Source organism: Rhinolophus hipposideros (assembly GCF_964194185.1).
Source record: "Rhinolophus hipposideros genome assembly, chromosome: 8".
Taxonomy (NCBI): Eukaryota; Metazoa; Chordata; class Mammalia; order Chiroptera; family Rhinolophidae; genus Rhinolophus; species Rhinolophus hipposideros.
Window position 1 is genome coordinate 77428462 of NC_138054.1, and position 17462 is coordinate 77445923.

General features: G+C 45.4%; 1 protein-coding gene across 7 annotated transcripts; it reads right to left on the reverse strand.

Moving 5' to 3' along the window:
- Positions 1-7362: 7362 nt before the first annotated feature.
- On the reverse strand, positions 7363-16278 carry PIGV (phosphatidylinositol glycan anchor biosynthesis class V). 7 transcript variants are annotated; one of them, XM_081057929.1, is made up of 7 exons: positions 16173-16278; positions 15092-15176; positions 14807-14891; positions 13236-13369; positions 10496-10656; positions 9535-10198; positions 7363-8184 (listed from the first exon to the last, which is right to left on the reverse strand). In XM_081057929.1, exons 4-7 carry the CDS (start codon positions 13311-13313, stop codon positions 7903-7905), a joined length of 1185 nt encoding a protein of 394 aa, XP_080914055.1. In that variant the 5' UTR covers positions 13314-13369; positions 14807-14891; positions 15092-15176; positions 16173-16278; the 3' UTR covers positions 7363-7902. The 7 variants fall into 7 exon arrangements, with proteins under 7 accessions (XP_080914055.1, XP_080914054.1, XP_080914050.1 ...); XM_081057928.1 differs by adding an exon at positions 8979-9132 and having other exon boundaries at positions 9535-10656; XM_081057924.1 differs by having other exon boundaries at positions 9535-10656.
- Between the last annotated feature and the right edge of the window lie 1184 nt (positions 16279-17462).

Consider the following 17462-nt stretch of genomic DNA (forward strand, 5'->3'; position numbering starts at 1 on the left):
TCTGAGGAAAGGAGTGCTACCCAGTCGGTGCTGGGATCTCTGAGTGCAACACCACGAAGTCAGTTTTGCAATTGTTAAAAAACACTGCAAAGTGGATTCAGCTCCTGCTATAGGAAGGAACTGCGGCTGCCAGGGTGAAAGACCATTGCTAGGGTGACTTCACAGGAACAGGAAGCAAACAGAAGAAAGGAGTCCTTTCTTCCTCCTCTGGCCTCACGATCTCCCTCTAGTGGCCCTTACTGCAGAGCCAAACAGAGCCAGCGGACAAAGCAGAAATGTGATTTGCAGAATCCCAACTGTAGTATCTCCTAGCAGAAAGTAGGAGGGTAGGTTTGCAGCTGAGTGACAACTACTTAACTAGCACAGGTTCCTTTGTCAAGTATTAGAAGAAAGACGTGGACTTAGGTGAGAATTAGCTAGCACTCAAGCAGAGATGGAAGGTACATAGAGTAAGTCCAGAGATGATGGGCCTTTCAGGGTGGGAAAAACTGATTCTGAACAACAAATAGTATAATCTTGGAAAAGATCTTGAACAACAGGACTTGAAAGATGTGATCTCTTCTAAGACAAATATCAGGTGACGAGTGTGGCACACAGTTTCCATATAGGCACCATTACGTTGAGAGTGAGACAATAGGGTGATGAAACAAATACATCTACCAGCTTGAGAATTCTACGTAGGAAAGAACTTGAGTGTGGTTAGTCTCACATGGATCTACGTAGAAGCAAACAGAACGGAAACCTGTTGCATTAATTTTGTGTGCCAACTTAGCTAGGCCACAGTATGCAGATATTTGGTCAAACATCATTCTAGATGTTTCTCTGAAGGGTTTTTTGTTTCTTTTTTTTTTTTTTTTTAATGTGGGATTGACATTTAAATCAGTAGACTTTGAGTAAAGCAGATTATCTCCCATAAAGTTGAAGGCCTTAATAGAAAAAAGACTGACTTCCTCTGAGAAAGAGGGAATTCTACAGGTTGCTTTAGGACTCAAACTGCAACATCACCTCTTTCATGGGTCTCCAGATGCTGGCCTACCCCGCAAATTTTGGACGTGCCGGCCTCCACAATCATAAGCCAATTCCTTAAAATCTCTCTCTATAGATAGATAAATATTGAATGTTTCTCTGGAGAACTCTGACTTATATGCCAAAATGATTTGAGGTAATTATATTGCCAAAGAAACTATGAGCCCAAACTAAAAAAGCCTTTGACTCCCTAAAATTCACGTAAAATTTCAATGGACACTGAATGCCAAAACAATTTTGAGGGCCGGCCCGGTGGCTCAAGCGGTTAGAGCTCCATGCTCCTAGCTCCGAAGGCTGCCGGTTCGATTCCCACATGGGCCAGTGGGCTCTCAACACATACACACACACACACACACACACACAAAGGCAAAAAAAAATGTAAAAAAAAAAAACAACAACAAAAAAACAATTTTGAACAAGAATAAAGTTGGAGGTCTCACACTTTCTAATTTCAAAACTTACTACAAAACTATAGTAGTAATCAAAACAGTGTGGTACTGGCATAAAGACAGACATATAGATCAATGGAATAAAATAGCCTAAAAATAAACCCTGCACATATGGTCAAGTGTTTTTGACAAGAGCTCTAAAACCCATCAATGGGGAAAGGACAGTCTTTTCCAACAAATGGTGCTGGAGAAACTGGTATTTACATGTATAAGAATGAAGTTAGACCTTTACATCACATATAAAAATTAACCCAGGGCCAGCCCGGTGACTCAGGCAGTTGGAGCTCTGTGCTCCTAAGGCAACCGAAGGCTGCTGGTTCGATTCCCACATGGGCCAGTGGGCTCTTGACCACAAGGTTGCCAGTTTGACTCCTCAACTCCTGCAAGGGATGGTGGGCTGCGCCCCCTGCAACTAACAACGGCAACTGGACCTAGACATGGAGCTGAGCTGCGCCCTCCACAATTAAGATTGAAAGGACAACTTGACTTGGAAAAAGTCCTGGAAAACACACTCTGTTCCCCAATAAAGTTCTGTTAAAAAAAAAATTAACCCAAAATGGATAAACAATATAAGAACTAAAACTGTGAAACTCTCACAAGAAAACATAGGGCAAAAGCTTCATGACATTGAATTTGACAATGATTTTTTTGTGTATAACACCAAAAGCACAGACAAGAGAAAAATCAATAAATCAGACTTCATCAAATTTTATATATATAAATATAGAAACTCAACTACGCACAAAAAAAACCCCAAAACAATCTGATTTAAAAATGGGCAAAGGATCTGAATAGGCATTTCTCCAAAGATATACAAATGGCCAATAAGCACTTGAAAAGATACTCAACGTTACTAATAATTAGGGAAGTGCAAATTAAAACCACTTTACGCACACTAAGATGGCTATTATAAAAAACAAAAACAGAAAATAACAAGTGTTGGGGAAGATGTACAGAAATTTGAATCCTTATGCATTGCTAGTGGGAATATTAAAATAGTGTAACCACTGTGGAAAACAGTATGGCAGTTCCTCAAAAAATTAAACATAGGATTACCATATGATCCAGCAATATATACTTCTGAGTATATACCCAAAGAAGGCAGGGACTTGAGCAGATGTTTGTACACCAATGTTCATAGCAGCATTATTATTACCAATGTTCATAGCCAAAAAGGTGGAAGCCACCCAAGTGTCCATCAACGGATGAATAGATAAGCAAAATGTGGTACATCCATACAATGGACTATTATTCAGCTTTAAAACGAAACATTGACACATGCTACAATATGGATGAAACTTGAAGACATTATGCTAAGTGAAATAAGCCAGTCACAAAAGGACAAATATTATGCGATGTCACTTATATGAGGTACCTAGAGTACACAGTCATAGAGACAGAGTAGAAAGATTGCTGCCAGGGGCTCACAGGAGGGGGAACGGGGAGTTACTATTGAATGGGTATAGGGCTTCAGTTCGGGAAGATGAAAAAGTTCTGGAGATGGATAGTGGTGACTGTCGTGCAACAATGTGAATATACTCAATGCCACTGAACTTTACACGTAAAAATGGTTAAACTGGTAAATGTATATTTGACACACACACACACACAGCTTTTGGCTGCCCAAGATTTAAAATAACTTTTAGGCTCCCAAGCTTGCCCCAGCAGGGATGGACTGTGAAAGCTGCATATTCTCCAAGGAGGTCATACTCCCCAAAGCCCATCTCAGATGTAGCCATGGAAGATAAGCAAGGAAGAAGTTCCCAGAAGTCAAAGCCAGGAGCCATGAAGAACAATGGACAAGAGTACTTAGTAGAATAAATCAGGGTCTAATCAAGGATCTTCCTCCAGCCCTAGGGAAGAGGGCTTTGTTTGACCCGTGGGGAATCAGAACTGCTTTGAACCAGTGACTGTGGTGCGTCTTCCATTCTTTCCTTTTCTGAATCAGAATTTGTATCGAGGTTACCCTATTCTGGCTCTACCATTGTATATTTTGTATGTTTGTGGTGTACAGATAAGTTGCTTTTCTTTAGTTCATAAATCACCATAAGGAACCATATCTGAAGCTGACTGACTTAGAGCTGAATATGGTGACTAGAAGGGATTTGGGGTTATCTCCCTTGGGAAGGGGTGAGTGTGTTCTGTGAGAGCAGAAACAGGTATTTGGTTTGAAAGAGACTGAGACAGACTGTGATACACAAATATCTGTGTTCTCTTCTTCCCAAATGCACAGCCAGATTTTACTTCCCAGTAAGATTACCAGATTTAGCAAATAAAAACACAGGATGCCCAGTTAAATTTGAATTTTGGATAAACAATGAAGAATTTCTCAGTGTATGTCCAATGCAATATTTGGAACATAATTATACTGAAAAAATATTTGTGGTTTACATGGAATTCCAAATTTAACTGAGCATTCCATATTTCATCTGGCAACCCCACTTCCTAGCCTCCCTTGCAGTTAGATGTGGCCATGTGACTAGTTCTAGCCAGTGGTATGAAAGTGATGTGCTCTCTTCCGGGCCTGGCCCCTTAAAACCTCTCTGAAAACAGAGGACTCTAGAGGAAGATACAGTCACAACATGGAAGAAGCCTGGGTCCCAAGTGAGTGGATGAAACAGGCCTCCCTTCCCAAACCTGCACTAAACTATGATGCAAACAAGAAAGAAACTTTTATTATTAAACCACTGAGTTCTGGGAGTTGTTTTAGAAGTTAGCCTCCTTTTCTCCTCCTTTCCCTAACCTTGATAGCATTATGACCCTGGTAACCATTTCTTTCTTCATGAAACTCGCTCTTCTCTCAGTATTGTTTCTGGCCCTTGAAAGGTAATGATAACAATAATAACAACAGTAAAAAAAATAGCCACCATTCATTAAGTTCTTTCTACGTATCAAGTACTGTGCTGGTGCTCTATCCAGTGTCTCATTTAATCCTCATAACTACTCTGCATGGTAGGTGCTATCACCTCCATTTTAGAGATGAGAAAACAGGTTTAGAGAAGTTGAGTCACTTGCCCAAGGTCTTGCAGACTCTGTTCTCCCAACACTTTTCCTTTTGACAATCTCATCCCATCTCGTGGCTGCTTGTCATTATCATGTCTGGGTGGATGGCTCCTTGACCCCGCCTTGTCTCCAGTTGCACAATTCATGGCATATGAATGTGCTGATGGAATTCAACATGTCCAAAACGCAGCTTTTCCTTTCTTAGTACTGTTTTAAACACTTTTCATTTAATTCCCACAACAAGCCTATGAGACAGTATAATGTTATTATTCACATCCACGATCTAGATAGTGTTATTCACATTTAACAGATGAGTAAACTGAGGCTTAGAGATTCAGTATCTGGCTAATATTTACACTAGTACACAGCAGAGCTGGGCTTGAGGTTGATTTCAAGGCCTAGATCTCAATGACAATACCTCAGTCCTATTCAAATTGAGCCTTCCTGTCCTGTTCCATTTTTCGCTTCCCATACTCATTCTCTACTCTTAACTTTCAAATCCTACCTGTCCTTCAAAGGCCATTTCTCTATGAAGTCTATTCAGGTATTCCAAGCTGGTAGAGCTCTCTAATTTGTGTGAATTTAGAGTACTTACTCTGTACCTCACTTACCTTTTCCTAAGCATAAAACTTTAATTCATTCTCATCATAAAAAGTACAAGCAGAGAGATATAGAGCAAGATATTTAAGTATCCTTTCATTCCTCAGAATTGATCAGTTTCTATCTTGATTAACGTTTCTGTGTATCTACCAGCAACTCTGAGACAGTTTTTGAGGATGGGGGGCATAGCAAGTCATTTTTATTTCCCTAAAATAGGAATAAATAATTGCTGAAAGAATCAATCAACCTCAAATCCCTTGACCTTGCACACACTACATTTTTAGATGAAGGTGAGAGGGTCTATTCAAGAAAAGGAGTGATTTTTCCCCCCAGAGGACTGGTAAAGACATGTCAAACACTCCTCCCCACCCACCTTCATTAAAGAACAAAAAAAGCATCTACTTCTAGGTACATGAAGTGTCTGGTTTCTGTTTTAGCTAGGTCTCCGAAGGAAATGACTTTTCTCTGAAATTGTAGACGCCCAACCCAGCTGCAGCATTGTTAGACCGCAGGATAAACAGGAAGCTTCCTGCCTTGGGCCCTTCATGTCCCTCTCCTAGACTATTAAAGACTGTTAATAGGATGGTAAAAGGACAGCTGCTGGCCATAAAATCAGCCCATTCCTTAGATCCTTAGAGAACAGCAACTAGATCCCTCCAAGGTCAGAGAGAAAACTGTTCTTTCCAGGTCACACCAGGTGCGTCCACTTAGCTGGGGTCCTGTTATCTCACCTATGATCAACTGGAACTATAATGGTCTTTGCTAAATACCAGAGTGATTTAGGTCCTTGGTAGTATTAGTTGAGAAAATAGGATTCCCATTTATAGGGTCTCTTGTCCTTGAAATCACTTGTTTCTGGGTGTGATGAGATCTAGTGTGAAGGTTAAGCTGACTGCCAGAGCAGTGAAATCACTCCCTACCCTGTGAAGTTTTTGAGTCACTTCTTCAGTAGGGGGGGAAAAATCAGTCCTAGATTATCCCCCAAGAAGAGGTAAAGAGGAGACTCCATGAGGACAAAGACTCTCGTGCTCCTGCCTCTACAATGAAGAGCTGAAACAGGACCTTGGCTCTGCCTGCACATAGGGTGGAAGTCCCTGGATTTGCAGCTGTTGGTGAGGAGGGAGGGAACCGTTTCTGCCAACTGGAGGGACACGAGGGCAGGGATGATCATCTTTTGCCAAGAAGGGCACTCGGGTGTCTTGGCAGAAGGCAGAGGGCTGCCCCAATCTGTGTGTACATTTTCAGAAGCATTTGACTCTGGACCAAATTCTCTCAGCTGTGCTAAAGCTGGGGCAATGGATGGGAAATGCTTATTGGCCAGGCTGACTAGAAGCTCCGACAGAGGGTGCTGGGACTCAGCCAGGAGCTTCCCTTCAGCTGGCACGTTTAGCTTTCTGTCATGGTCAGAGGGAGCGTGTCAAAATTCCAATTCTCAGGGCTCTCCAGAAGCTGCTGCTGATTAACCATTTATTCTGAAGTTTCTGCTTGTTGGAATTTTTCACTCAAATGGGCAATGAGTGGTGATGATGCAGAGCCTCAAAAAATGAGCAAAAAATAGCTCAGCAGGGATCAATGATCTTACTACCATTGAAATAATGGGCTCATACCCAAATGGGGGCCAGGCAGACACCATTTCATTCAACTTTGGACTTACCGACAATTTATCAATTCATGCTGCCATGCTGGCTCTTCTGGCCCACATCAGCCAATTCAGCAAGCACAGGCACTTGGGCATGGCAGGAAAACAAGTCACCACTTTGACCATGTAGTTGCTGGCACAGGTTTACTTATGCAGGACAAGGAGCCTTCTTTGCCAAGTGTCACTGCTTTCCCTCATTCAAAGGAAAGGTCACTGAAGTTATTCCTCAGAGTAGCATTCGAGGAAGGGAAGAGTTTTTTCTAAGTGGTGAAAGCAAGAGATCTGAATCTTTTCTCCTAAAATCACATACTTGAGCCTCTACATAAATGTTTAGACTGAGATGATTCCATTGTTTAAGGCAGCTCTTAAGATCTTAGAGCAGAAAAGGGATTTACCTACAAGACATTACATAGTTTCCCCCATTCATTCCCTTAAAGGGATAATATCATTTCCCCTAGTTTCAGAAGAGGTAACTAAGCTCTGCGTGAAAAATCTCCCAAGGTCACATAGCCCGAAAGTGTGTTTTACTGAGAGGAGCAGAATCTAGGTTTCCTGCCTCCTTTTGTAATGCTTTTCTACTGTGACTTTTCCCCAGGTAATTTGTATTCTTTTTTAAAAGGTAACTAATTGCACATACAACTAAAAGTTGTTTAATTTGCATATCTTTATAAGATTTTTTCATGTAAATAAATGAATTATGAAAAAAAACCATCAAAAACAACGTCCCATTTAGAAAAGAAGGTCCCCCTTTCCTTACTATCACCACTACATTGTTCACGCCTCCGTCATCATGAGTGGACTAGATTACCAGCTTGTCAGCTAGAGCCTTTGAAGAAATTTATATTTAAATAATTTACATTTAAATTTCCATGTGCGTCCGTGTAAGTGTATGACTATGTCTGCTGTGGTTGGTTGATGAGACAGATCCAGGTATACTTTAGACGTGGAATAAGATTTCTTCACTTACTGTGAAAAGTTACTACTCTAAAATCTTCCAGAGCCAGGACCTGAAGGGGCTCTCTGTGGCTCATACTGCTCCCATTGCTATCCAATCTTCAAATAGAGAGAGAGAGGTTCTAATGGACAAAGTGAGGATCCCGAGGCCGGGCAGGCAGTCCCACTGTGTGCATGTACTTCCAGACCCCGGGTGAAGTCTGCTTCAAGTCTGTCCCCGGAGACGCCAGGTCATGTCCAAGGCAGGAAGTTGCAATGCAGGAGTAGTCCCAGGAGCCAGTAAGTCAGGAAGTAGCCTAGAATGCATTGTGTGACTAGAGAACAGGCTTTCCAATTGTACAAAAGACCCATGATAGAATTTCTTGGGACCTTTTGTCCTGGTGGGGAGTCCCCTGCAAGAGGCTTCCAAGGCACAGTCTCTAGGGATCTCAGCAGTGGCTCTTGATCCTGAAGCAAATGAGCTGGAAACCAGTACACAATGGGAGTAGAAGAGCCCAAAAACCTGGTGAGAACCTGGAAATCATAAGAAGGGAAAACCCACACATTTATTGGAATGTCACTGCCTCAAGTTGGACCAGCCTGGGGCTTCCCTGCTGCTGGGTGAACTGTAACCCCATGACTAGAAATGCATTATACTGGAAATGAAATTTAACAGAGTTTAGGATCTGCCTTATAAAGATGTGTGTGACACCAGCCAGATGACCTCCATGTTACAAGTCAACACAGCTACAGACTAATTATCACAATAATGGGCCAATCCATATAAAAAACACTGCGGGGTCCAATTTTAGCCCAGGGCCTGGACTCTAAATTCTAGGCTGTGGTGTGTGGCTTTGGGAACTTGAAGTAGTTCCCTCATCCCATGGGAAAGCAGAGAAAAAGGGGTGCAGGGGACACTATGGGTCAACATTTTCCCTCTTAGGGGAGTTCAGAGCTCAGCCTCCTTCATCTAATCTGGAAACTCAGCTTTGCTGGCATTCCCTTTACTAGCTAAAACACAGAATGCTACTTGCAATGTTCCCCTGTGCTTCTTACACAGCTCAGAGAATTTTATAAACAGTCAGCGAATGTGTGCCTCCAAGAGGCAGAAACTGTTAAGGAGTGGCCAGGAGGGAGACAAAAAAGACTTCCTCGGGGTTATGTTCAAACTAGGGCCACAGCCAGGAGCAAAAAAAAAAAAAAAAAAAAAAAAAAAAAAAAATCGAATCTCTGATTAAAGCCTTCCCATCCCTCTGTGCCCACCACCACCCTGAACATGCACAAGGTATCTCCTCTGATAATGGAGCACCGGCCAGAGCTAAGAGTACCTCAGAAAGTCAACATCCACGTGGACGTTCTGGGTATAATTGAGCATTAGGGGAAGGTCCTTTGTGCTTGTTCCTGTATCGCAGTCAGATCAGGTCCTTTCACAGCTCTCATGTCTTTGTACATGCCTTTCCATTTGCCCAGAATGTTCTTCCCCTGTTTTTTAAAGGGAGTTCCTTCTTATTCTTCAGGACCCAGCCTAAATATGACACCCTCCTCAACTCCTTCAGTCAGTGAGCTACTTTTCCCTCTGTCCTCTACAGTACTTTGTCTCAAAACAATTCCTCTTCCATTCCACTGTACTGTAACTTTATCTGCTAAAGGTCTGTCTCCCCATTTCTACGATGAGACCCACCAGGGCAGCAATCTCATCTTATTCATGTTCCACCCTCAGTGGTCTAACCCAGGGTCTGGCACAGAGAAAGTCCCCAAGCAGTTATTGAATGAATAAATTAGGTACAGGGCACTCAAATGGGAGAAGTCCATCGTCCTCCTTGGCCCTGGCCCACGGGTTCTGCCTGTCCTCGAAACCTCTGCCTAGCTGGGAATCCACCTCACCTGAACGTGCATGCACAGACTGCCAAACACCAACAGTGCCGCAGCATGGACCAGGTACACAAACACCCGAGGGCTGAGAAATCCAGGATGAGGCTTCTCTAGGTTCTCACTGTTTTTGCTCCTTTGCATCCCAAGGGTAAGGCAGAGCCAAGGGTGGGTGGTCACATACGTCCAAGTTGCCCAGACAATCAGTATAGCCACTGGTGCAGCCAGCAGAAAATTGGGCACCTGCTTGAGTTCATAGTATCTCAAAAAGCCGACATTCCAGTAGATATCCTGGATATAGCTGTATACTAGGGGAAATTGCCAGGAGCACCAAGGCGGCTCGTTTCCCTCCGCGATCCGGTAGCCCTTGTCCACAGCTAACTGCAGCAAGGGCTTAGGGATGGGGTGGGCTGAGCCTGGTAGACAGAACTGCATATAGGCATAATACTGAAAGAGGGCAAAGGGAAGGCCAAGTGCGAGCACGGACAGGAACACAGAGCCCATCAGCTTCAAGAGTTGTCTCAGAGGATTCTGCACCGTGAGAGAAGAGAAAAAGCCTTGGCACTGAGAATGCACGAGGAAGCCAACGCTGACCAGCCCATTGGAGCGTACACCAGTGGCAAGGGCAAAGAGGAGTCCACTAGTCCAGCTTCGGCCCCTTTCCAGCTGACCCATGGCGCTGAATGTCAGGAGAGCAAACAAAGCTTCTGAGTAACCAGCGGCCAGGAAGACATTGGCAGGGCTGAGGCAGAAGAGCAGCGCTCCGTAAAAAGCCTGGCGGGGACAGTGCAAAACCAGACAGCCTAGGTCATGAAGTGCGACAGCAGCCAAGACAGAGAACAAGGAATTGAGCAATGCTACTGAGATTAACAGGCAACTCCGCAGGCTCAGTAACCCCCACAGGGGTCTCAGCAGTTCAGTTCCCACCCACAGGACCAGAGGGAAACCAGGGAAGAAGGCAAAGTTGTGCTCATACAGGTAGCCATACTCGGCAATGAACAGGAAGTGTTCAGCGTCCCAGTGAGACAGGCCACTCAGGAGACCTTCCACCAGTTGGTCCACAGAGCCCGAGGGGGCAAGGCGAGGAGGAGAGAAGGCTTCTGCGTGGTGATCTGGGATGATGGCATTGAAGAGAGCCTGGGGGATGAAGGAGAACCAGGATTTTGGCTGAGCAACTGGAAGAAAAGAATTACTACTTAATAAAATGAGGAAGAACAGACTTGTTGGGGGGCATCAGGAGTTCAGTTTTGGATTAGTTAAGTTTGAGCTGGACATTCCAGTGCAGAGGTCAACAAGGCAGTGAGAGATGTGAGTCTGAGGTCAGGAGAGCAATCAGGGCTAGAGATATAAATTTGGGAGTCATAACTACGAGGGTGGTATTTAAAGGTATGATACAATAAGAGCACTAGCGAGGAAGTACAGATAGAGAAAAAAAGATGTGAGGACTGGCCCTGGACACATCAACATTGAGAGACTCAAAAGAGGGCAAGGATACAGCAGTAAAGATAAAGAAGGAATGGATCAGTGAGCTAGGAGGAAAAGCAGGAGACCATGGTGTCTTAGAACCAAGTGAAGCAAGGGAATATTGCCAGGTAGCACTAAGATTGCCAGGTAGCACTAAGGACTCACTTGGGTTAAAGATCTTGAATAAAAAAGAAATCAGTTAATACAGTTGTGTATTTTCTCTGGACAGATGCAGGCACAAGATAGGAGAGAACTGAATTTAACTGAGGTTGGGCTTCTGTCTCGTGAATAAGACATAGGGAGAAGGGAGCAACCAAGTTGTGCAGGTATGCATGATGGACCATGGAATCTAAGCTGGGTAAGAAGCAGAGCTGAAGCCATGAGGTGTGTGAGGGACAATGAAATGGTGGTAGAATCAATGGATTATAAATCCTAAGGGGTTAGAAGAATGGTTAGAGCTGGGGTACTACCGTGTTTCCCCGAAAATGAGACCTAACCGGAAAATAAGCATTAGCTTGATTTTTTAGGATGCTTATAATATAAAATAAGCCTTACAGTATTTTCCTGAAAATAGGACCAGATCTTATATTAATTTTTGCTCCAAAAGACGCATTAGGGCTCATTTTGTATTACGAGCATCCTGAAAAATCACGCCACGACTCATTTTCCGGTTAGGTCTCATTTTCGGGGAAACATGGTAGAAGGAGTGAGCTGGAAAGATAGAAGACAGTGGTCAGGTGTATCAGCTTTATTAACATTCAAACCATCAAGAAATCAACGGTTGTGCTGAAAAGAGTAACAATCAGGAGCTAAAACCTTCAAGGAATGAGCTGTCCTTAACAGAGATGACAGCAACAGTGAAGGGTAACTGGCAATATACTCTGATGGCACGAGCTTTACAGATGGAAGTGGCGGGGGTGGGGTGGGGTGGATAATGAAATAGCATTATTGTTAAATGTCTTTCTGCGCCATTAGATTGTCAGCTATTTAAGGGAAAAGAGACCATGGCTTTTTATACTCATGACCTAGCACAGTTCTTGGAACAGAATAGGTACTTAAAAAAAATTTGGTGGTTGAGTGAACAATCTAGAGGAAACATCCTCCTTTCCAAATCACCATCTGAATTAGAACCCACCTGTCCCAGTTCCCCATCCCAGATGCCGATTCCCAGTATTGCTCCTTTGGTTCTGCCAATCACTCAGCTAATACTGGTTCAAAGCTATCATCGAGTTAGTTTCTCCAGCCTGGCACCAGGAGTATAACCCATTTTTACAGCTCTTTCTCTTTCTCATCTTTTTCTTTGGGTGTGTGGGTGGGGCGGGGGGTCAGGCCACTTCAAACTGAAAACAAATGGGACAGGAGTGACAGTCACAGATAACAGCCTTAGTATCCAAGTTGAAGACACTTTTAACTAAACCTGGGACACAATGGAGCCTGCTATGTCTCCTGTAGTGGGGGAGGAGAGAGGATAGGAGTTTTCCACAAAGGAACCAGCTATAAGCCTCAGAGAGAATGGAGCTTGTGCTAAAAGGCACACATAATTAGGCAAATATAGCTAGGGTGTTGAGTACACTCAACAGTAACACGTACTAAAGACCTACTAAGTACTGGGCCCTGTGCTCGGCACCGCATATAATTCATATTGTTATATACGAATATACTAAACTTGATTAAATATGTGTAAGGGCAGTCTTGGAGGGGAAAGGGAGTTGCAAAAGTGCAAATGCATTCTGAGGGCTATGTGGGTGAGAAAAAAGGGGAGATATCTGGGGGAAGAGTAGGTGACACTGCTGACTAAACAAATATGCACAGACGGTGTCAGGACAGTGCCACCTCTCTCCCACTCAACTGACTGACAGTGCTCAGAATCCTGGTAAGGGAACCCAGGGAAATGCTTTAAGCCGTCACACCCTAAGGGCATCTCTGGTTACAGAACCTCATGGTCTGTTGGAAAGACCACCAGTGCAGGAGTTAGAAAACCCGGGATCTGATTCTGGCCCCTCTCTAACTGGCCATGTGACTTTAGGAAAGCCATTTAACCTTCCCTGGCCTCTGCTGCTTCATGTGTAAAACAAAGGATTAATAGACCATTTCTAAGAGTCCTGCTACATTTTCAGCTATGAAGTCTAAGTGTCTATGGTTCCAACCACATGGAGGCGCACACCTCGGTGGAAAAAAGACAGGGACTATTCTTAGTGCCTAGCCCAGCCATGTGGCAATGGCATGTTCAGGACAAAAGATCAGAGACTGACCTGCAGCATCAGAGTCAGGACACGGCAGCGGACCGCAAACCTCAGCACCTCTTTCTGGGATGGGTCCAGGGGCCACATCCTCTCACCACCAGGAATACAGGGTGTTGCTGCCAGGACTGAGCTCCCTCAGGCTTCTAAACTCCAAAACCAAAGAGGAAATGTCACACATGAGTTGAAAGTAAATTCTGGAAAGCATTCTTCACAGGAGACTCCCTCTTCAGCACTACTAGGCAAACTTAACTACCTAACTTCCCAGATGAGGGAAAAGCATCTTGAAGGCAGATGCCATTTGGTGTCACTCTGAAGTACTATATTCTTGTTGGGAAAATTCCACACAGATAGGCATGAAACTGGGAAGCTAAATTCACAGAAAATCTCTTAAAAGCCTGTTGAGTGCCCCTAAACAAGCACTAAAGACTTGGGTTCAATCCTAGCTCTGTCACTCACAAGTTCTCATTCAGTCCTTCTGAGCCTGTTCTTTAAGTATAAAGCGGGATCAGATTATTTTGCCTGTCTCACAAACTTGTCATGATGATGAAATGAACGCAAGTGTGAAGAAGTATTACCACATATATAGTGTGGTTGCTGTTATTTGGTGTGGGCCCCTGTCCTCCTGCCCAGAATAATAAACGAGGTCCCAAAACCAGAGTCCCAAAAATGGGGCATACAACTGAACTAGAAGACCATAATGACTACACACTCCAACTTAGCTCTCTGATGTGTGTTCAGCTGGTCTGTTAAATTAAGTGGAGAAGGAAAAGAAAACCACCACTCGGCAGGACTTTAGCCAGCTCACACTGCTAAAACAAACTTTGGGGGAAGACGCAGTCAACTACTAGAGATGGAGAAATCTTATTTCCCATCTCTTTGTTGGAATGGCAGCAACGTATAAACAATTGCAAAGCCATTGTGAGGCAAGGAATGCATTTTAAGGCATTAAAAAAAATAAAAAAAAGCAAGTGTTTGGGCTAAAAGAAGTAGCAATGGCTCCTATACAGAACCAGTCTGGGAAATCAGAAGGGAGGGCAAGAGCATCAGAGGCAGCTCACCAATTTGGGATGAAGAACTATCCCTAAAGGAAAAAATACTTAAACTGAGAAATGAACAGGCAGGGCTAGAAGACTTTTCTTCTTTTATCTGGCTAATACCTAAACCTTTAGGTATCACTTGTTTCTGGAATTCTTCTCTGACCCTCACTAGACTATGTGATATGTTCTTATTGTACTCTGCTGTCTGGTCTTTATTGTTATTGCTTAATTAACTTGCTTGTGAGGGCAGGGGCTTTGTCTATCTTGCTCACAACTATATCCCCAGAGCCTAGCATACAAGCAGGCATTTTAAATCTGTGTTCTGATTGAGTGGAAGTGGCAAGAACAGAATATGGCATCACCAGGTCATCGGCTCTGGATATAATATCACTGCTCCAAGTATTCCTCCCACCATACCCATGTTAAAAGCAAGACTACAAAGTCACAGAAGCCATAGGAAGATAAAATTTGTCCAGAAAGGGAGCCAGATTGGCCAACAGCAACAGTATGTATCCTGAGCACAAGGGGGCGCCTGATGCTTACTCCATCACCAGGAAGCCTGGAGGAAGGGAGGGGCCACCAACGCCACACCGGTTGGCTCATCAAAATTCAGTTCAAAGGCAAGCTTCTGAAAGAGAGCGGAGGTAGTTTGTGAACCTAACTCAACATTTCTCACATCTAACTCGAACACAGAAGAATCGTAGAAAGAAGCACAGCTAACCTCACACGGCCGCGGGTTCTCTATCCTAGGGTGAATTCACTTTTTCCCTTCTTCACTTCCCACCCGCATGCAGAAAGAAGTTGGGAACAGAAAAGTGCATAACCCACCTCTGCCTCTTCACCAGGCTGCCATTCTTCCTTTCCTTTCTCCAGAGTCAAGCTCTAGCCCCAGCGACCACAGGAGACTTGTAGCCTACACGTAGTTTACAGGTAAACCAAGTAAAAACAAAATAAAGCCAGTGAGCTCTCTCTCTCAGCTAATTGCCAGCCTCACTTCCCAACAACCTCTTTGTCAAATCAGACTGAACTAGGACACTTAGCAACTAGTTTTATTTTCTCGTGAGAAAACTATGCCCCCGAGAGGTAATAAAAATCTCCCCAGCTTTTACATTAGAGATCTCATGAGATCCTGTGAGGCCGGTATAATTACCATCGCCATTTTATGGAGGTGGAAACTGAGGCTCAGCGGGGTCAAGTGACACACCGAAGGCTATATTTAAACAGTTGTTTTGTTTTGTTTTTTAAATTCTGAAACCTCGTGGTCCTCCCACCAGGCCTCACCCCGGCCAAGGGGATGTGGTCTTTCTGAGCCAGGATTACAACCCAGGTCTCCCAACTCCTAGCCCACTTGTCCAATGACAGAGCACGCTCTTGTGGGTATGGCAGGGAGGACCCTCTCTGAAAACACAGGGAAGTCGGCTGATTGGAGCCCGGGACCCTCTGAGTAAGACTAACATCCCTGCGGGGTGGGAAAATCGCTCTGACCAAGGGTCCTCGGGGCCAGAGGCCTCGCTGGCCGTCGCGAGCCAGAGGCCGCCTTCTGCCAGCCCAGCAGGGTCTAAAGCCCGTTCTAGCCCACATCGTTCGGACACAGTCCCAAGCGGGGATCCGGCATCTCCTCTCCCCAAATGGGCCACCGCCCACTGGCTATTCCCGAGGGGGCCGGCGGGGCCGAGCCGGCCCGGCTGCAGGGCCGGAAGGCAGGGGAGGGCGAGAGGCTGTAAAGGAAGAGGCGGCACCCGGAGGACGCAATGGCGGAGGGGCGGGGCTCCCCGTTTCTCGGCAGCCTCTGCCTCATTTCCCTCGGCCTCCTTTCGACAACTTCCCTCCCCCAAGAACTCCGGGGCCCCCACGCTGGCGCCTGGTCCCCAGCGCCAGCCCGTTTCGACCTCCCAGGCCCGGCCCGAACCTCAGTTCTTCCATCCGGGACCCCGAGAGGCCCGCGCCTGCGCACAGGCTCTGCCGACGGCGGCCCCGCCCTCCTCCTGCCCGGACTCGGAGCTGCCCCGCCTCCTCCGCGACGGCCATGTTGACTCCCCGCGAGTGGGGCGGGGATGGCGGAGCCATAGGACTCCGCGCCCCTTCGCCTTGGCAGCTTCACGCCTAGGTGACACCTGAAGAGTTCTCTCACGTACTGCACGCTCCTCAAGCCCCCTCTTCCACCTTCAGTTAGTCCCCCAGGGCTGCTGTCTCAGTCGGTGTTCTTGCCCCAGTTCCATCCTTCAAACATCCACTGGGTTCCCGATGTGTGCTGAAGCTCTTGGAGTTGGGGGGCTGCCCCGTAGCCTGTTCACAGAAGCCAGAGCCGCACTTTCCCTGCTGTCAGGCAACAACAGCTCAGCACAGGGCCTGGCACACAATGGATGTTCTCTGAATAGAAAGAAAAGCCTTCTTGGGGTTTCTGTGGCCAGCAGCGGCACCCTGCGTCCTGGGTGTGAAGAAAGTGGGGGATCCCCCTGACTTTCCCCTCCTCCAGCTACCAGGGCCCTTCTGTCCTACTTCAATCCTCAGCCCCACCTCAGGTGACTAATGAGGTTGGTAAAGGAAACTTCAGAGAACTCCCCCCAGGACTCCTTTCTCCTTCCTCCTTCAAGCCGTTTCTCTCTTACGAAGTGGGGCCAAAAAAGAAGAAAAAGAAAAAAAACAGAAGCTGACTCCACAAAACCGTCTGTGAGGGAGGAGCGGCCAGTTGGTACCCCTGTAACGGAAACGGTTAGAACAACTTTGCACCCTCCTTAAAGGAAATAGATAATAAATCCTTCTCCGTTGGTGGATTTCTTGTTTCTCAGGATTCAAAGGCCTTCTGTGGTTTCCGTTATCTGTCCTCCACGCGGTGCGAGGGTCTGGGTTAGCCTCTGGCCACAGCCCTGGCCGAGGGAGGGGTTTATCTTCTCCGACAGGCGCTCCTGGGTGGGAACAAAGAGATGGTTGCTATCTCGCAGGCAAAGGAACTAGCCCAGATCAGTTCTCTGGGGGCCAGTGACTGCATCTTCGGATTCTTTATAACTCATTTCAGGCCTTGAGACCTAAACTGCTCTCAGTTTATTTGTTGTGTTTAAGGTAGATAAAGTGTCAATTACATGTTAGTGCTGCATTGGAGAAGGGGGAAAATGGAGTTTAGAAGGCTCTTCCCTCCAGATTGATCTGAGCTCCAGAGGTCTGTGAGTGAATAGGCCAAGCTGTGGGGCAGGCTCGCGCC